The sequence below is a fragment of the Coregonus lavaretus genome (genome assembly GCF_964263955.1).
Source record: "Coregonus lavaretus genome assembly, contig: HAP1_SCAFFOLD_2900, whole genome shotgun sequence".
Taxonomy (NCBI): domain Eukaryota; kingdom Metazoa; phylum Chordata; class Actinopteri; order Salmoniformes; family Salmonidae; genus Coregonus; species Coregonus lavaretus.
Window position 1 is genome coordinate 1 of NW_028157232.1, and position 20,971 is coordinate 20,971.

Below are 20,971 nucleotides of genomic sequence, written 5' to 3' on the forward strand. Positions count from 1 at the left end.
ATATTTGTTATTTCATAGTTTTGACATCTTCACTATTATTCTACAATGTAAATAAAATAGTAAAAATAAAGGAAAACCCTTGAATGAATAGGTGTCCAAACTTTTGACTGGTACTGTACATTATGGAAAACATGTCTCACACTCAGTCATAGTTAGTAGAATAATGAATGCATTGGCAAGATTTTGGCACCGTCAACTTTTAGAAGGTTAGCAGGAAAGTTAATGATTTAAACCACCTAAATATACTCCCATTCACTGTATCACGTTTCAGGAGAAGACCCAGATGTTGACAGTGTCGAAGTAACAAAAGGTTATTACAAAATCAGGGGGCAGGTAAACAACAGGTCAAGGGCAGTCAGAGATCAGTAATCCAGATCAGAGTCCAAAAAGTACAGAACGGCAGGCTGTCTCAGGGCAGGCAGAGATCAGTAATCCAGATCAGAGTCCAAAAAGTACAGAACGGCAGGCAGTGTTAGGGCAGGCAGAGGTCAATAATCCAGATCAGAGTCCAAAAAGTACAGAACGGCAGGCAATTCGCCCTTTTATTTATTTATTTTTTATTATTTTTTACAGTGGCAAAGGGTAAAGTCTACAAAACCTAGACCACTGTGTTTATTATAGATTCAAGTTTTGGAAACATAAAACTGTATTGAGATTAAATGTTTACTCGAGGAGAAAATGTGCAGAATGTCTCACTCGATCTCCATCTTCTCCCGCCACTGGGCTTCCTCTCATCACCATATTTGGTAGTGAGTGGAAACGTCAACCGGATGCTTAACATTTATACATCAGGTGAAATATCTGGCTCATTGTTCTATCTGTGGTGTGGTTGTGTTATTAAATGGTGGGCAGAAGCTGAAAAGAGTGAAGTTAATCGAGGAGGAGCAGATTTGTTTGTATTATGACAGCAAAATACTCTTATGATGACTATAACATTTGTTGGCACCTTCAATTCTTGCACATTTTCTCATAAAAAGTACACTGAAAAAAATATAAATGCAACATGCAACAATTTCAAAGATTTTACTGAGTTACAGTTAATATATATATAAGGAAATCAGTCAATTGAAATAAATGGATAAGGCCCTAATCTATGGATTTCACATGACTGGGGAGGGGTGCAGCTATGGGTGGGCCTGGGAGGGCATAGGTCCACCCACTGGGGAGCCAGGTCCAGCCAATCAGAATTAGTTTTTTCCACACAAAATGACTTTATTACAGACAGAAATACTCCTCAGTTTCATCAGCTGTTCGGGCGGCTGATCTCAGACGATCCCTTAAGTGAACAAGCCGGATGTGGATGTCCTGGGCTGGTGTGGTTACACGTGGTCTGTGGGATCGGCTTATGGTAGAGAAATTGACATTAAATTCTCTGGCAACAGCTCTGGTGGACATTCCTGCAGTCAGCATGCCAATTGCACACTCCCTCAAGTAAGTACTGTTTCCTTCTCCTCTTCCAACATGACAGTTATCTCTCCCTCCTCCTTCACTCCAAGAACGGCATCCTCCTCTCTCTCTTCTTCTTCTTCTTTCACTGTGACATCCTCCTCTTCCTTCTCCTCTTTCACAACAATGTTCAGCCACAGACCCTCTTTCTCCATCCAGCAGACCTCCTCTTCTTTAGCAGGAGGGGAGTAGCTTAGTGAGCTCATGGTCGGGGATGTTAGCTAGCTAGTTAGCATTAGCCTAGTGTTACTTAGCCAGATAGGAGGATGTTCGCTAGCTAGTTAGCATTAGCCTAGTGTTACTTAGCCAGATAGGAGGATGTTAACTAGCTTGTTAGCATTAGCCTAGTGTTACTTAGCCAGATAGGAGGATGTTCGCTAGCTAGTTAGCATTAGCCTAGTGTTACTTAGCCAGATAGGAGGATGTTAGCTAGCTTGTTAGCATTAGCCTAGTGTTCCTTAGCCAGATAGGAGGATGTTAGCTAGCTTGTTAGCATTAGCCTAGTGTTACTTAGCCAGATAGGAGGATGTTAGCTAGCTTGTTAGCATTAGCCTAGTGTTACTTAGCCAGATAGGAGGATGTTAGCTAGTTAAGATGAGCTACTAGCCTAGTGGTAGGCTATTCTAGCTATTCAGCCAGCTGATTAGTAACTTACATATGAAATAAATGGGGGAACTATCTATACAACATATATTTTCTTAAACACAGTGACACCGAAATAATCTCAAGAGCTATAATGTTTCGGCTATGTTGTCGAGCAAGCTACCAAAGTGGCTGACTAGCTGTTGTTGTTGTTGACGAAACTAGCTAGCAATTTTTTATCAAAAACATAAGTCAGAACACAGCCTCTCTATTCTCTCATGGGATTTCAGGTCCTCTGACTGGGAAAATGTCTTTCCACAATGAGAGCAGTGGTATGTCTTCTCCTCCTGTGTTTTAGTATGTTGGTAGGGCTTTTCTCCTGTGTGTGTTCTCTCATGCTTTTTCAGGCCCCATGATCGGGTAAAACTCTTTTCACACTGGGAACATTGGTAGGGCTTTTCTCCTGTGTGTGTCCTCTCATGCTCATTCAGGCTCCCATACCACATAAAACTCTTTCCACAGTGGGAACAGTGATAAGGCTTCTCTCCTGTGTGTGTTCTCTCATGCCCAACCAGGGCCCCTAACTGAGTAAAACTCTTTCCACAGTGGGAGCAGTGGTAAGGCTTTTCTCCTGTATGTATTCTCTCGTGCATTTTCAGACTCCATAAATGAGTAAAACTCTTTTCACAGTGGGAGCACTGATGTCGTCTCTCTGGTTTGGCCGTCTCTGGGTCTGGTTCCCCTGAAGGACTCTTCCCGCTGTCAGAGTGAGAGTCTGGTCTCTCTCCTGCCAAAGACAGACATGTAATTTAGCTAAACAGCGACCTGAATGAAACCTCCACATGATAAAACCGTCTTCCTATGAGGTTTAATCCAGACTATATCCCACAATAGCCTGAGGTCAGTCTTCACAACACAATAAAAAATAAACTTGAGATGATGTAGAGCTTAAAATCTAATCTTGCTCTCATGGAATGTCATGTTTTAGGCTGATCAGAGCTCTATAATAATAGATAATGTCATGTTTATAGGCTGAGCAGAGCTCTATAATAATAGATAATGTCATGTTTTAGGCTGATCAGAGCTCTATAATAATAGATCATGTTTATAGGCTGATCAGAGCTCTATAATAATAGATAATGTCATGTTTATAGGCTGAGCAGAGCTCTATAATAATAGATAATGTCATGTTTTAGGCTGATCAGAGCTCTATAATAATAGATCATGTTTTTAGGCTGATCAGAGCTCTATAATAATAGATCATGTTTATAGGCTGATCAGAGCTCTATAATAATAGATAATGTCATGTTATAGGCTGATCAGAGCTCTATAATAATAGATAATGTCATGTTATAGGCTGATCAGAGCTCTATAATAATAGATCATGTTTTTAGGCTGATCAGAGCTCTATAATAATAGATCATGTTTATAGGCTGAGCAGAGCTCTATAATAATAGATAATGTCATGTTATAGGCTGATCAGAGCTCTATAATAATAGATAATGTCATGTTTATAGGCTGATCAGAGCTCTATAATAATAGATCATGTTTATAGGCTGATCAGAGCTCTATAATAATAGATAATGTCATGTTTATAGGCTGATCAGAGCTCTATAATAATAGATCATGTTTATAGGCTGATCAGAGCTCTATAATAATAGATAATGTCATGTTATAGGCTGATAATAATACAGTGCATTCGGAAAGTATTCAGACTCCTTGACTTTTTCCACATTTTGTTACAGCCTTATTTTAAAATGCATTTTTTGATTTGTTTATTCTGATAAATCTAAACACAATATCCCATAATGACAAAGCAAAAACAGGTTGTTAGAAGGTTTTGCAAACTTATAAAAAAAAAAAAAAAACAGAGATACCTTATTTACATAAGTATTCAGACCCTTTCTATGAGACTCGAAATTGAGCTCAGGTGCATCCTGCTTCCATTGATCATCCTTGAGATGTTTCTACAACTTGATTGGAGTCCACCTGTGGTAAATTCCATTGATTTGACATGATTTGGAAAGGCACACATCCTGTCTATATAAGATCCCACAGTTGACAGTGCATGTCAGAGCAAAAACCAAGCCATGAGGTCGAAGGAATTGTCCGTAGAGCTCCGAGACAGGATAATGTCAAGGCACAGATCTGGGGAAGGTTACCAAAAAATGTCTGCAGCATTGAAGGTCCCCAAGAACAGAGTGGCCTCCATCATTCTTAAATGGAAGAAGTTTGGAACCACCAAGATTCTTCCTAGAGCTGGCCGCCTGGCCAAACTGAGCAATCGGGGAAGAAGGGCCTTGCTCAGGGAGGTGACCAAGAACCCGATGGTCACTCTGACTGAGCTCCTCTGTGGAGATGGAAGAACCTTCCAGAAGGACAACCATCTCTGCAGCATTCCACCAATCAGGCCTTTGCGGTAGAGTGGCCAGACAGAAGCCACTCCTCAGTCAAAGGCACATGACAGCCCGCTTGGAGTTTGCCAAAAGGCACCTTAAGGACTCTCAGACCATGAGAAACAAGATTGAACTCTTTGGCCTGAATGCCAAGCGTCATGTCTGGAGGAAACCTGGCACCATTCCTACGGCGAAACTTGGTGGTGGCAGTATCATGCTGTGGGGATGTTTTTCAGCGGCAGGGACTGGGAGACTATCAGGATCGAGGGAAAGATGAACAGAGCAAAGTACAGAGAGATCCTTGATGAAAACCTTCTCTAGAGCGCTCAGGACCTCAGACTGGGGCAAAGGTTCACCTTCCAGCAGGACAACGACCCTAAGCACACAGCCAAGACAACGCAGGAGTGGCTTTGGGACAAGTCTCTGAATGTCCTTGAGTGGCCCAGCCAGAGCCCGGACTTGAACCCGATCTAATATCTCTGGAGAGACCTGAAAATAGCTGTGCAGCGACACTCCCCATCCAACCTGACAGAGCTTGAGAGGATCTGCAGAGAAGAATGGAGAAACTCCCCAAATACAGGTGTGCCAAGCATGTAGCGTCATACCCAAGAAGACTCGAGGCTGTAATCGCTGCCAAAGGTGCTTCAACAAAGTACTGAGTAAAGTGTCCACCAGGCTTTCACCTCATCAGCCTGGAAGCAGAGGCTACATACAGGGAAGATCTCAATTGTATCCTCCTGGGTGGAGAAGAGGTGGATTTGGGGCTCAAAAACAACACTTATTTCCAGACAAGGTATTTAAGGTATTATTTTGGTTGCTTATGTAACCGGTGTGAAATGGCTAGCTAGTTAGCGGTGCTCGAAGCGTTTCAATCGGTGACGTCACTCGCTCTGAGAAGTAGTTGTTTCCCTGTAAGGGCAGCGGCCTTTTGTGGAGCGACGGGTAACGGTGTTTCGAGGGTGACTGTTGTCGATGTGTGCAGAGGGTCCCTGGTTCGAGCCCAGGTAGGGGCGAGGAGAGGGACGGAAGCAACACTGTTACACTTGTAACTTTTTATTTAAACCTTTTTTGGGAGTACATACCGGTGGGACAGCAGTACTGATCATAGTTGCTCAGCGAAACTCCATTCTTTGCTTAGTCCAGAACGTATTTTGACATTATTAAGCTTGAAAAGGAGGATCTCCATATTGAACGTCTCCTGTAAGCCCAGATTATGGTTCAAACGGCTCCTTTAGTCCATTATTAGGCTACTTAATATAGTTTTTACAATTTCTACATTAAAAAAGAACATAATCACATGTATCACTTCAGTTGAATGCCGTTTTAAAACCACGTCTCAGTTCAACAACAGTTAGTGATACTATTTTTAAGACAGCACTTACTGGTGTTAATTAGACCTTCAGTCTCTTCCTCCTCCTCCTTCAATGTGACAGTTATCTCTCCCTCCCTCTTCACTCCAAAAACGGCATCCTCTTCTTTCACGGTAATATTCTCTTCTCTTTTCACTCTTAACGCTTCTTCCTCTTCTTTCACTGTAACTTCTTTCACTTCTTCTTTCACGGTAACAGCCTCACCCTCTACTTCTTGTTTTACTGTGACATCTTCCTCATCCTTCTCCTCTTTCACGACAATGTTCGGCCAAAGACCCTCTTTCTCCGTCCAGCAGACCTCCTCTTGTTTAGCAGGAGGATAGTAGCTTAGTGAGCTCATGGTCGGAGATGTTAGCATTAGCTAGCTATAGCAACATAAATATTACATTCAAGGGGTAACTAGCTAGCTATACGACATAAGGTGACAGGAGTGCTTTTAAAACACACTGGATAATATACACGAAAGCGTCTAAGAGCTTGAAGCTAACAAGCTACCGAGTTGGCTGACTAGCTGTTGTTGAAGAAGCGTTCCGTCCACTAGATTATACGTCACACTCTGACAGCATCGCCTGAAAGACGCACATCGCCATCTGCTGGCTGGAGTGGGTAACGCAGTTGAGTTTATTTATTATTGTTTATGTCCAATACTTATAAATATATTATTCTCTCCTTTTGGAACCAATGGAATGGTACCTTAAAAGGAGCAATCAGCAGCAAAAACAAGTTCCCCGCCACTGTTTCGGTGAAAAGCTCAGGGACAACCCTGGAGAAATGTAACCACTCAAATTCATAGACAGATGCAAGGATTGACCATCCATGATATCACAATGATTGGTTTTAACCATGTCTTAAGGTTTTACAGTGTTTGTTTACATTTACTTTGTTTACAAACATTGGTATAAAACAAGCTTATATTTTGGGTGCTGACGGGGTACGACAGTTGAACTAAGCTCATGAGGCATTTATAAATTATATTCTTCAAGAATCAAATGGGTATATATCATTCATTTATAAGTCCACAAATGGATGTAGCAACTGCAGATTGCCTCTTTTGGTATCAAGCTCACCTCAGATATTTCACCTGATATATAAATGTGAAACATCCGGTTGGCGTTTCAACTCAATACCAAATATGGTGTTGAGAGGAAGCCCAGTGGCCAGCAGTGGGAGAAGATGGAGCGAGATGGATTTTGGCCGATATTCTGCTATTTTTTTTTAAATCTATGAAACATTTGATCTCAATACAGTTTTCTGTTTCCATCACTAGAATCTGTAACAAACAGAGTGGACTACGTTTTGTAGACTTTACCCTTTTCCAAAGTTGTAAAAAATTGCGTTGTTTAGAAGGAGTGTAAGGGCGAATTGAGTTATTGCACATGGGAAATATTCACAAAGTAGGCGTTCCCTAAAGGAAATATGCAAATAGATCCTAGAACGCACCAATAGGACCTCTCTTGCTCCTGCTTGGCTCTGCCCACCTCCTTGCTTGTTCTGCCCACTATGATTAATTTGCTCCCATTGGAAACGACAGGCTCTGGTCTCTCTTGGGTTAGTTATAAAAGTCTTTGGCCACACAGTCTGAGAAGAGCATGAGGTGTGGCTGAGATTAGTCCGTTTGAGCTAGCATATGAACTCGGTAGCACAGAGTAGATACCCCATATGACGTTGAGAAATAGTGCACTATGGGTAGTTTAGAAGATATCCGGAAATAAGTTAATAAATACGTAATAACGCAAAAACATAACTGTTTGTTCTTATAGGTAACCAGATCGTGACTACAACTAATTTACTAAGTCTTTAACCACACTGTGTTGTTACATTGGTGGGTAAAAAAAACTCATGCTTCCTACGCTTTAACTTTTTGTCTGAAAATAAAATCTACATTTTACTCAACTGCGTTACCCACTCCAGTCAGCAGATGGCAATGTGGAACTTTAAGGCTATGCTGCTAGTGTGACGTATAATCTAGTGGACGGGACGCTTCTTTCAACAGCAGCAACAGTTAGTCAGACACCTCGGTAGCTTGCTAGACAAAATAGCCGAACCAATAAAGCTCTTTAGACGCTTTCGTGTATATTAGCCACTGTGTTTTAAACCCACTTCTGTCGTCTAGTTAGTTATCCCATTTAATTTCATATTTACGGTGTTGTTGTTATTGGTCAGCTAGCTGGCTGGTTAAGTTAGCACTAGCTAGCTAGCTAACATCCCCGACCATGAGCTCACTAAGCTACTCTCCTCCTGCTAAAGAAGAGGAGGTCTGCTGGACGGAGAAAGAGGGTCTGTGGCTGAACATTGTCGTGAAAGAGGAGAAGGAAGAGGAGGAGGAAGAGGAGGATGTTACAATACAAAAACAAGTAGAGGGTGAAGCTGTTACCGTGAAAGAAGAAGAGAAAGACGTTACAGTGAAAGAAGAGGAAGACGCGTTCAGAGTGAAAGAGGAGGAGGATGTTACAGTGAAAGAAGAGGAGGGGGAGATGACTGTCACATCGAAAAAGGAGGAGGAGGAAGAGGAGGGAACTGGATATCTGGTTCCGGTTTCCCAAAGGCACCTTAAGGCATCCAATGGTTCTAATGATGAACTTAGCAGTAAGATGGTTTTGAGAAACCGGGCCCTGATTAACACTAGTAAGTACTGTCTTAAAAACAGAGGCACAAACTCTGCAGTTGTTGATCTGATGTGTGGTGTTAAAGGGGAAATATGCAGTTGCTACATCCATATTTGGACTTTTAAATTATTTATATTCTTGAAGAATATAACACATGCCTCATAAGCTTAGTTCAACTGTCTTACCCCATCAGAACCTAAAGTAAGCTTTTTTTACTCCAATGTTTAGAAACAATGTAAATGTAAACCAACACTGTATCGCCTCAACATGGTTAAAACTATAATGTTGATGTCATGGATGGTCAGTCCTTCCATCCATAGGTCTGTCTATGAATTTGAGAGTAGTTACATTTCTCCAGCCCCATCCTCATCTTTTTACCAAAACAGTGGCGGAATGACAGCTTTGTTATTGTTTGAACTGCAGATTGGTTGATTGATTGATGTGTGGCTTTTTTAAAGGGACGACCTAGGATTTAAACAGAAACAAAATGGCTGCTCTTAGACTTGGTTTGGTAAACAGCTGAGGGATGGGGGCTGGAGAAATGTAACCACTCTCAAATTCATAGAGAAAGCTATTGTAGCAACCTTAACCCAAAACCTAGCGACCTCATCAAGAAGTTCAGACATCTTGGTATAACAGTTATAAGGTGTTGGCTTGACAGTCTCTGGACCCAGGTTTGAGTCCAGCTCAGGGCTACCCCTGGAATTCACTACACTATGAATACAAGGACTGGCCGTCCATAAGGTCAAAATCACAGTTTTAACCAGATTGAGGCTATACAGTGTTTGTTTACAAACAGTGGCGTTATACAAGCTTATGTTTTGGTTTCTGATGGGGTAAGACAGTTGAAATATTTGAGGCATTTAAAAGTGATATTCTTAATGAATCAATGGCTATACAGTATATGGGTCTTTCTATAACTGCCAGTGAGGATTTCCTGTGGGGGTCAAATTGTTGGAGCTGTTGATAAGTCATTGTATAATATTCAGCCAATTTCTTGCACTTTTTTTTAGGGCTGGCCCTAGTCGACTGGTCGATTGTTTGGTCGATAGGCTGTTTTTGTCGACCAAGATTTTTTTAGTCGAGCAGTCGCAAATACACAATATATACAAAAGTATGTGGACACCCCATCAAATTAGTGGATTCAGCTATTTCAGCCACAACCGTTGCTGACAGGTGTATGAAATCGAGCACACCACCATGCAATCTCCATAGACAAACATTGGCAGTAGAATGGTCTTACTGAAGAGTGCTGAAGGAGCAGTTTTGCCTTGAAGAATTGGAAAAAATCCCAGTGGCTAGATGTGCCAAGTTTATAGAGACATACCCCAAGAGACTTGTAGCTGTAATTGCTGCAAAAGGTGGCTCTACAAAGTATTGACTTTGGGGGGGTGAATAGTTATGCACGCTCAAGTTCTGTTTTTTTGTCTTATTTCTTGTTTGCTCTTACTGAGGGAAGGAGGTTGTTGGCCAAGATCTCGCGATACATGGCCCCATCCATCCTCCCCTCAATACGGTGCAGTCGTCCTGTCCCCTTTACAGAAAAGCATCCCCAAAGAATGATGTTTCCACCTCCATGCTTCATGGTTGGGATGGTGTTCTTGGGGTTGTACTCATCCTTCTTCTTCCTCCAAACACGGCGAGTGGAGTTTAGACCAAAAAGCTCTATTTTTGTCTCATCAGACCACATGACCTTCTCCCATTCCTCCTCTGGATCATCCAGATGGTCATTGGCAAACTTCAGACGGGCCTGGACATTACATTTACATTTACATTTTAGTCATTTAGCAGACGCTCTTATCCAGAGCGACTTACAGGAGCAATTAGGGTTAAGTGCCTTGCTCAAGGGCACATTAACGTCATTTAGCAGACGCTCTTAGCCAGAGCGACATGCCCTGGCTTGAGCAGGGGGACCTTGCGTGCGCTGCAGGATTTTAATCCATGACGGCGTAGTGTGTTACTAATGGTTTTCTTTGAGACTGTGGTCCCAGCTCTCTTCAGGTCATTGACCAGGTCCTGCCGTGTAGTTCTGGGCTGATCCCTCACCTTCCTCATGATCATTGATGCCCCGCGAGGTGAGATCTTGCATGGAGCCCCAGACCGAGGGTGATTGACCGTCATCTTGAACTTCTTCCATTTTCTAATAATTGCGCCAACTGTTGTTGCCTTCTCACCAAGCTGCTTGCCTATTGTCCTGTAGCCCATCCCAGCCTTGTGCAGGTCCACAATTTTATCCCTGATGTCCTTACACAGCTCTCTGGTCTTGGCCATTGTGGAGAGGTTGGAGTCTGTTTGATTGAGTGTGTGGACAGGTGTATTTTATACAGGTAACGAGTTCAAACAGGTGCAGTTAATACAGGTAATGAGTGGAGAACAGGAGGGCTTCTTAAAGAAAAACTAACAGGTCTGTGAGAGCCGGAATTCTTACTGGTTGGTAGGTGATCAAATACTTATGTCATGCAATAAAATGCAAATTAATTACTTAAAAATCATACAATGTGATTTTCTGGATTTTTGTTTTAGATTCCGTCTCTCACAGTTGAAGGGTACCTATGATACAAAATACAGACCTCTACATGCTTTGTAAGTAGGAAAACCTGCAAAATCGGCAGTGTATCAAATACTTGTTCTCCCCACTTTATTTAGTATAGTTTTATCTAAAAAGGATAACTTTTTTATCGTTTCACTATTTATGTTTTTATGGAATCCACTGAGGAGGATGGTCCTCCCCTTCCTCCACTGAGGAGGATGGTCCTCCCCTTCCTCCTCTGAGGAGCCGCCACTGATAGTCTAGTGAGTGTGCGTAGGGTCAGTGCATGATAGATAGTTCAGGTACCATTAATTGACTATTTAGCAGTCTGGCTATTTAGCAGTCTTATGGCTTGGCGGTAGAAGCTGTCTCGCAGCCTGTTGATCCTAGAGCCGATGCTCCGGTACCGTTTTCCGGACTCTAGCAGAGTGAACAGTCTATGGCTTGGGTGACTGTATGTCCTGAGGTTCAGGTCTTGACACGTTCCTGAATAATAAAGCAACACCTGAGGGAATGGCATCTAAAACAATTGCTAAATCTTTAGGTGTTACAGGGATCTTTAGGTGTTACAGGGATCTTTAGGTGTTACAGGGATCTTTAGGTGTTACAGGGATCTTTAGGTGTTACAGGGATCTTTAGGTGTTACAGGGATCTTGTTAAGGGATAAGAATTCCTTATAATTAAGTAAAAGACCCTCGGCATGTACAAGTTTGCTCACCAATAGGATATTATTTCGGAACCAATATTCTAAAAACAAATAAGTATTTTTATTCAATATGTCCCGATTATTCCATATATAATATCTGTGTGGAGAAAAATGATGCTGATAAATTACGGACCATGACAAGAAAACCTGCCGATGAAAAGCAGAGAGTTTCACTGGAACTTATATCAATATTATAATTACAAACCAACATGAAGTGAAGGCCACCAAAAGTAGAGAAGACACGATGAGGAATAAAGTTCCACTTCTTGTTTTATCCAATTGATCTTAAAAGTATTATTTAAGGTAGTAAAGTCCAGGAAATTCAGCCCACCATACTCCTAAATGTTTAATTACAACAGTTTTCCTAATATAATGGGTACGGTTTCTCCACAGAAAGTTGAAAAGCATCTGGTCTATCTCTTTGCTTAATTTACCATCAGGATTGAAAGATAGAGCGGCGTATGTTAGTCAGGAGATCTGGTCTATCTCTTTGCTTAATTTACCATCAGGATTGAAAGATAGAGCGGCGTATGTTAGTCAGGAGATACCCTGTTATTAGGGCTCTTCCTTTTAAAGATACAGTGGGGGAAACAATGGCTTGTTGCTGTAGGGACTTAGAAGACTTCTGTAAACAATGGCTTGTTGCTATAGGGACTTAGAATACTTCTGTAAACAATGGCTTGTTGCTATAGGGACTTAGAAGACTTCTGTAAACAATGGCTTGTTGCTATAGGGACTTAGAATACTTCTGTAAACAATGGCTTGTTGCTATAGGGACTTAGAAGACTTCTGTAAACAATGGCTTGTTGCTATAGGGACTTAGAAGACTTCTGGAAACAATGGCTTGTTGCTATAGGGACTTAGAAGACTTCTGTAAACAATGGCTTGTTGCTATAGGGACTTAGAAGACTTCTGTAAACAATGGCTTGTTGCTATAGGGACTTAGAAGACTTCTGGAAACAATGGCTTGTTGCTATAGGGACTTAGAAGACTTCTGTAAACAATGGCTTGTTGCTATAGGGACTTAGAAGACTTCTGTAAACAATGGCTTGTTGCTATAGGGACTTAGAATACTTCTGTAAACAATGGCTTGTTGCTATAGGGACTTAGAAGACTTCTGTAAACAATGGCAAGCTATAACGGTACCAGTATGCAACTGTCTAGCTAGCTAGCTATATACAGTGGGGGGGGCAAAGTATTTAGTCAGCCACCAATTGTGCAAGTTCTCCCACTTAAAAAGATGAGAGAGGCCTGTAATTTTCATCATAGGTACACGTCAACTATGACAGACAAAATGAGAAAAAAAAATCCAGAAAATCACATTGTAGGATTTTTTAATGAATTTATTTGCAAATTATGGTGGAAAATAAGTATCTGTTCATCATCTGGGACCATTCAACATCCTAGATTTACCAGGTTATTACTTCTAAATAAACTGCTGTTCATCATCTGGGACCATTCAACATCCTAGATTTACCAGGTTATTACTTCTAAATAAACTGCTGTTCACCATCTGGGACCATTCAACATCCTAGATTTACCAGGTTATTACTTCTAAATAAACTGCTGTTCATCATCTGGGACCATTCAACATCCTAGATTTACCAGGTTATTACTTCTAAATAAACTGCTGTTCACCATCTGGGACCATTCAACATCCTAGATTTACCAGGTTATTACTTCTAAATAAACTGCTGTTCATCATCTGGGACCATTCAACATCCTAGATTTACCAGGTTATTACTTCTAAATAAACTGCTGTTCATCATCTGGGACCATTCAACATCCTAGATTTACCAGGTTATTACTTCTAAATAAACTGCTGTTCATCATCTGGGACCATTCAACATCCTAGATTTACCAGGTTATTACTTCTAAATAAACTGCTGTTCATCATCTGGGACCATTCAACATCCTATATTTACCAGGTTATTACTTCTAAATAAACTGCTGTTCACCATCTGGGACCATTCAACATCCTAGATTTACCAGGTTATTACTTCTAAATAAACTGCTGTTCATCATCTGGGACCATTCACCATCCTAGATTTACCAGGTTATTACTTCTAAATAAACTGCTGTTCACCATCTGGGACCGTTCAACATCCTAGATTTACCAGGTTATTACTTCTAAATAAACTGCTGTTCATCATCTGGGACCATTCAACATCATATATTTACCAGGTTATTACTTCTAAATAAACTGCTGTTCACCATCTGGGACCATTCAACATCCTAGATTTACCAGGTTATTACTTCTAAATAAACTGCTGTTCACCATCTGGGACCATTCAACATCCTAGATTTACCAGGTTATTACTTCTAAATAAACTGCTGTTCACCATCTGGGACCATTCAACATCCTAGATTTACCAGGTTATTACTTCTAAATAAACTGCTGTTCATCATCTGGGACCATTCAACATCCTAGATTTACCAGGTTATTACTTCTAAATAAACTGCTGTTCATCATCTGGGACCATTCAACATCCTAGATTTACCAGGTTATTACTTCTAAATAAACTGCTGTTCATCATCTGGGACCATTCAACATCCTAGATTTAGCAGGTTATTACTTCTAAATAAAAACACTTTTTGGGGTTATCATGGGCTTAAAATATTTGTTTTAATTATTGCTTGAACAGTCGCTAAGATAATATTTTGGTTGTGATAGTTGTAAAATACCTATTTTGGATGCAGCACTTGTTAGCTTGAATGCTAACGCTCATTAACAGGCTGGTAGCAAAGCTAGCCAAAGAGCATTTTAACAGTTGAAGTTGAAGTGTTTAAGTATAAAGCAGTTGATTTGAGACGATGCCACAAACATTATATTAAGCAGGACATTCAAACGAGTCTTATCAATTATAATCCAAAAGTAGTGGGAAATGCAGTCATAAGCAACCTGTAAATGGAGGCTATTGTTGCTGGCAGCCTCTGAGAACTCCCCTGAGTTTTCCCCCACGGTGGTGAATTAGTGAATAGCGACACAGAGCTTAATGTGAGTTTCCTTGAGTAGCACTCCTGATCTTCCACTGATAGTGCGCTGTAATATTCAGAATACGTTGTGAAAAACTAAAATCTTCGCTCACCATTGTTGCTCCATGCAGATATACTACATCCATAACTAGAGGTTATTAGCATGGAGGAGTTCAGATATACTACATCCATAACTAGAGGTTATTAGCATGGAGGAGTTCAGATATACTACATCCATAACTAGAGGTTATTAGCATGGAGGAGTTCAGATATACTACATCCATAACTAGAGGTTATTAGCATGGAGGAGTTCAGATATACTACATCCATAACTAGAGGTTATTAGCATGGAGGAGTTCAGATATACTACATCCATAACTAGAGGTTATTAGCATGGAGGAGTTCAGATACACTACATCCATAACTAGAGGTTATTAGCATGGAGGAGTTCAGATATACTACATCCATAACTAGAGGTTATTAGCATGGAGGAGTTCAGATATACTACATCCATAACTAGAGGTTATTAGCATGGAGGAGTTCAGATACACTACATCCATAACTAGAGGTTATTAGCATGGAGGAGTTCAGATACACTACATCCATAACTAGAGGTTATTAGCATGGAGGAGTTCAGATACACTACATCCATAACTAGAGGTTATTAGCATGGAGGAGTTCAGATATACTACATCCATAACTAGAGGTTATTAGCATGGAGGAGTTCAGATATACTACATCCATAACTAGAGGTTATTAGCATGGAGGAGTTCAGATATACTACATCCATAACTAGAGGTTATTAGCATGGAGGAGTTCAGATATACTACATCCATAACTAGAGGTTATTAGCATGGAGGAGTTCAGATATACTACATCCATAACTAGAGGTTATTAGCATGGAGGAGTTCAGATATACTACATCCATAACTAGCGGTTATTAGCATGGAGGAGTTCAGATATACTACATCCATAACTAGAGGTTATTAGCATGGAGGAGTTCAGATGTACTACATCCATAACTAGCGGTTATTAGCATGGAGGAGTTCAGATATACTACATCCATAACTAGCGGTTTCTGCATTAGCAGGGACGGGTTTCTGCAACCAAATTCACCCTCGTGCTGCAATTTTTCAAAACGCGTCGTCGTCTGGCACACTGCTTAGGGTTTCAGCAACTGTAATAACTTATTTCTAGCCTAAAATCTTCCACTTTACTACTAATGTGAAAAAAAAGACAATATGGCTGTTGTTGATCACTTCACTGTCTTATTAAGACAATTGTTAAATATGTTTGTACACAACATCATGGACATTACCTTTTGGGTCGGCAGGTAGCTTAGTGGGTAAGAGCATTGTGCCAGTAACCGAAAGGTCGCTGGTTCTAATCCCCGAGCCGACTAGGTGAAAAATCTGTCGATGTGCCCTTAAGCAAGGCACTTAACCCTAATTGCTCCTGTAAGTCGCTCTGGATAAGAGCGTCTGCTAAATGACTTAAATGTAAATGTAGTTAAAATAAACAATGGATTTCTGCTGTTGTGGGCCTTTAACAATCTGTCTGACTTTGTCGTTCACACACAGGAGAGAGACGTGACTATTGTGGATCCTCTGGGGAGCCTAAACAACATCATAAAGCTGAGGAGGCAGAGAAGAGTCTCTCCACATCAGAACACCCCAAGAAACACCAGCGGAAACCCACAGGGAAGAAATCTGACCACTGCTCTGACTGCGGGAAGAGATTAACCTCGTTAGCAGACCTCAAAAGACATCAGAGAATCCATACAGGAGAGAAGCCTAATAGCTGTGATCAATGTGGGAAGAGTTTTAGTGTTCCAAGCAGCCTGAAAACACACCAGAAAACACACACAGGAGAGAAATCTTATAGCTGTGATCAATGTGGGAAGCGTTTTGTTACATCTACCAGTCTGACTATACACCAGAGAATACACACAGGGGAGAAACCTTATAGCTGTGATCAATGTGGGAAGAGTTTTAATGTTCCAAGCAGCCTGAAAACACACCAGAGAACACACACAGGGGAGAAACCTTTTAACTGTGATCAATGTGGGAAGAATTTTACTTCATCTAGCCAGATGACTATCCACCAGAGAACACACACAGGAGAGAAACCTTATAGCTGTGATCAATGCGGGAAGAGTTTTACTCACTCAAGCAACCTGATGGTACATCAGAGAACACACACTGGAGAGAAACCTTATAGCTGTGATCAATGTGAGAAAAGTTTTGTTACATCTAGCTGTCTGACTATACACCAGAGAACACACACAGGAGAGAAACCTTATAGCTGTGATCAATGTGGGAAGAGTTTTACTCAGGCAAACATCCTGATATCACACCAGAGAACTCACACAGGAGAGAAACCTTATAGCTGTGATCAATGTGGCAAGAGTTATGCTGGTAAAAGATCTCTGATTAAACATCAGAAAGTACATACATGAAGGAGTTGTTTCATGATATCAATGAAATGTCACAATGTAGAATGTTTTAACATTGTAGGAGTACTTTAATTAATAATGTAGAACCCTAAACATTTCCCCCTGTTCTATTGATTTCAGCGTGATATGGATATTAGCCTCATCAGGGGAAAAATCAAGGCAAAAAAAAGTGTTGCGTTACACTTACCACATTGGTGACCTACTTGAATGAAAATGCAACACTTCAAAATGTAGCTAGCTGTTTTCTACAAATTGTCCTCTGACCAGTGATGTACACATTATTCCCAGATTCCGTGTGGTTTTTTGAGCTGTTAGTTTTAACAGGACGTGCAACCTCATCTCCCCCTCTCCTGCAATTGATTTCAACGTGATATCGATATGAGTGATGACAAATAAATGTTGCGTTTCTCTTCGTTTTGGGGACCCCTAAATGTAAATGCATCACTCCAAAACGTAGCTGACTGTCTTCTGCAGGTTGTCCTCTAACCAGTGAGGTAAAAGATATCTCCCGTTTCCATGTGTTTTTTTAGTTGTGTTAGTTTCAACAGCAGGTACAACCTGATTTCCCCCGTAATCGATATCAGTGATTTATTGCCACTTGTCAAAACAACAGCGTTTTTGGGGATTGTGCAGTTTATAAGGTGCTTGTTTAAAAAAAATATGATTACTATTGTGGAACATGTTTGTGCATTTTAGGTTTAGGTTTTCAATATATCCCAAACTATTTCTGGATATTGGTTATTGATTCGGACAGGTTAAAACTGTGTGACCTAGCAAAGACTATCCCTGACGTCCAATTTAAATGTGGTTTTGGTTGAAAGAACGACTTGAAAACAACTTAATTTCAACGTACTTGCAGCTTACACATGGATGCAGTATAAACCATTGGTCTATGAATTGTTTTTATTAACAATCATACATCATTCCAGTATTTACACACAGTATTTCTTTACAACATTCAAGTTCTAATTGTCTTTATTATTATAATTGTCTTTATTCCACTACTGAAGAAGCACGACTCAAATCACCTATTTCAAACATCCAGCCTGACAAAAGATACCTTTTTAATTATTCCATGCCTCTGCCCGACGGCCAATCTACGCTCGGTTTTGTCCAATCAGTCAGTCCGGCCACCGAATATGCATAATCGATGTAAAGAGATGGGGTGAATGAGTGGGTTAAAGTACATTCAACACAAATGCCTTTAATACGAACAAATAACAAATGTGTGTGCCTGAGGGGATATTAACTTTTATACAGCCAAAAGGGGTGAGAAATTACAGAAATATCAATGGACAATTTGCACTAATGTACTGTAAATTAACATAGATGATGGAACATGTTCCCTTTTGCTTACGTGATGAACTGCTAAGGGGACATAAATATTTACCATCTAAACCATGTGTGACCTCTCACCTCTCTGACTGTAGAAGTGTTCTTCCTAACCAGTCCCTCAACACCTCTCTGACTGTAGAAGTGTTCTTCCTAACCAGTCCCTCAACACCTCTCTGACTGTAGAAGTGTTCTTCCTAACCAGTCCCTCAACAGCTCTCTGGCTGTAGAAGTGTTCTTCCTAACCAGTCCCTCAACAGCTCTCTGGCTGTAGAAGTGTTCTTCCTAACCAGTCCCTCAACACCTCTCTGACTGTAGAAATGTCTCTCCCACATTCTGAAATTGCGCTTTTGTTCCCCCCCAGTTTTATCATTGCAATGTGATACAGAAACGGACACCTGTGTGCTTTAGGACCTCTCAGAGCTGTCTGTTAGCTGTCCTGAGTTTTCAGCTGGCTGGATTTAGGACTGTACAGACACCACCGAGCAGGCAGATGGGAAAGGGAACAGACACCACCGAGCAGGCAGACGGGGAAGGGAACAGACACCACCGAGCAGGCAGACGGGAAAGGGTACAGACACCACCGAGCAGGCAGACGGGGAAGGGAAAGGGAACAGACACCACCGAGCAGGCAGATGGGAAAGGGAAAGGGAACAGACACCACCGAGCAGGCAGACGGGGAAGGGAACAGACACCACCGAGCAGGCAGACGGGAAAGGGAACAGACACCACCGAGCAGGCAGATGGGAAAGGGAACAGACACCACCGAGCAGGCAGACGGGGAAGGGAAAGGGAACAGACACCACCGAGCAGGCAGATGGGAAAGGGAACAGACACCACCGAGCAGGCAGATGGGAAAGGGAACAGACACCACCGAGCAGGCAAACGGGGAAGGGTACAGACACCACCGAGGGAAAGGGAATCATGTAAAGCACCTAAATATACTCCCATTCACTGAACATTTAGTATTTGAAAGTCAAACATTCATTTCCCAACAGTTTTGTCTATAATCCTACAGGCTCTTTATCAGTTTCCATACCTTGTATTCCAATGCATCCAACATTATGCATTATGTCGATATAGGACTCGGTTTTACTGTGGATATAGATACTTTTGTACCTGTTTCCTCCAGCATCTTCACAAGGTCATTTGCTGTTGTTCTGGGATTGATTTGCACTTTTTTGCACCAAAGTACGTTTAAATGTCTAGGAGACAGAACGCGTCTCCTTCTTGAGCGGTATGACGGCTGCGTGGTCCCATGGTGTTTATACTTGCGTACTATTGTTTGTACAGATGAACGTGGTACCTTCAGGCGTTTGGAAATTGCTCCCAAGGATGAACCAGACTTGTGGAGGTCTACAAGTTTTTTTCTGAGGTCTTGGCTGATTTCTTTTGATTTTCCCATGATGTCAAGCAAAGAGGCACTGAGTTTGAAGGTAGACCTTGAAATACATCCACAGGTACACCTCCAATTGACTCAAATTATGTCAATTAGCCTATCGGAAGCTTCTAAAGCCATGACATCATTTTCTGGAATTTTCCAAGCTGTTTAAAGGCACAGCCAACTTAGTGTATGTACACTTCTGACTCACTGGAATTGTGATACAGTGAATTATAAGTGAAATAAACTGTAAACAATTGTTAGAAAAATTACTTGTGTCATGCACAAAGTAGATGTCCTAACCAACTTGCCAAAACTATAGTTTGTCAACAAGAAATGTGTGGAGTGGTTGAAAAACGAGTTTTAATGACTCCAACCTAAGTGTATGTAAACTTCCGACTTCAACTGTACACTGTTTGTATTCTGCCATATTCCCAGTCACCTTGCCATGGTTAAATGCGGTGGTTCGCGCTTTCAGTTTTGCGCGAATGCTGCCATCTATGCACGGTTTCTGGATAGGTTAGGTTTTAATAGTCACAGTGGGCACAACATCTCCTATACTCTTCCTGATAAACTCAGTCACCGTTTCAGTGTACATATCCCAGTCTGCGTGATCAAAACAGTCTTGAAAGCGTGGATTCCGATTGGTCAGACCAGCGTTTAACAGTCCTTCGCACGGGTACTTCCTGTTTGAGTTCCTGCCTATAGGAAGGGAGGAGCAAAATGGAGTCGTGATTTGCCGAAAGGAGGGCTTTATAACCATCCCGGAAGTTCGAATAATAACGGTCGAGGATTTTAGCAGCCCGAGTACAACAGTCGATATGTTGATAGAACTTCGGCAGTCTAGTCCTCAAATTTGCTTTGTTAAAATCCCCAGCTACAATGAATGGAAATGTGGTTTCCAGTTTGCATAAAGTCCAGTGAAGTTCTTTGAGGGCCGTCGTGGTATTGGCTTGAGGGGGGTTATACACGGCCGTGACTATAACCAAAGATAATTATCTTGGGAGATAATACGGTCGGCATTTGATTGTGAGGTATTCTAGGTCGGGTGAACAGAAGGACTCGAGTTCCTGTATGTTACTACAATTACACCATGAGTCATTAATCATGAAACACACACCTCCGCCCTTCTGCTTCCCGGAGAGATATTTATTCCTGTCTGCGAGATGAACTGAGAACCCATCTGGCTGG

The 20,971-nt window shown here is 41.3% G+C and overlaps 2 protein-coding genes across 2 annotated transcripts; one reads left to right on the forward strand and one right to left on the reverse strand.

The window, feature by feature from the left end:
• Positions 1–523: 523 nt before the first annotated feature.
• LOC311125657 (uncharacterized protein) lies at positions 524–6,292 on the reverse strand. Its single transcript, XM_084199691.1, has 2 exons — positions 5,807–6,292; positions 524–2,815 (listed from the first exon to the last, which is right to left on the reverse strand). Exons 1-2 carry the CDS (start codon positions 6,150–6,152, stop codon positions 2,268–2,270), a joined length of 894 nt encoding a protein of 297 aa, XP_084055817.1. The 5' UTR covers positions 6,153–6,292; the 3' UTR covers positions 524–2,267.
• Positions 6,293–7,776: 1,484 nt separating this feature from the next.
• Positions 7,777–17,480, forward strand: LOC311125658 (uncharacterized protein). Its single transcript, XM_084199692.1, has 2 exons — positions 7,777–8,419; positions 16,193–17,480. Exons 1-2 carry the CDS (start codon positions 8,008–8,010, stop codon positions 17,068–17,070), a joined length of 1,290 nt encoding a protein of 429 aa, XP_084055818.1. The 5' UTR covers positions 7,777–8,007; the 3' UTR covers positions 17,071–17,480.
• Positions 17,481–20,971: the final 3,491 nt, after the last annotated feature.

What these genes read in the sequence shown, in the direction of transcription:
- LOC311125657 (XM_084199691.1), bottom strand. Translation starts at nt 6,152, where the DNA reads ATGCTAACATCTCCGACCATGAGCTCACTAAGCTACTATCCTCCTGCT. An exon ending in TGAAGGTCTAATTAACACCA is followed by an intron (nt 2,816 to 5,806) that starts GTAAGTGCTGTC and finishes TGTCTTTGGCAG; the next exon opens with GAGAGAGACCAGACTCTCAC.
- LOC311125658 (XM_084199692.1), top strand. Translation starts at nt 8,008, where the DNA reads ATGAGCTCACTAAGCTACTCTCCTCCTGCTAAAGAAGAGGAGGTCTGC. An exon ending in CCGGGCCCTGATTAACACTA is followed by an intron (nt 8,420 to 16,192) that starts GTAAGTACTGTC and finishes GTTCACACACAG; the next exon opens with GAGAGAGACGTGACTATTGT.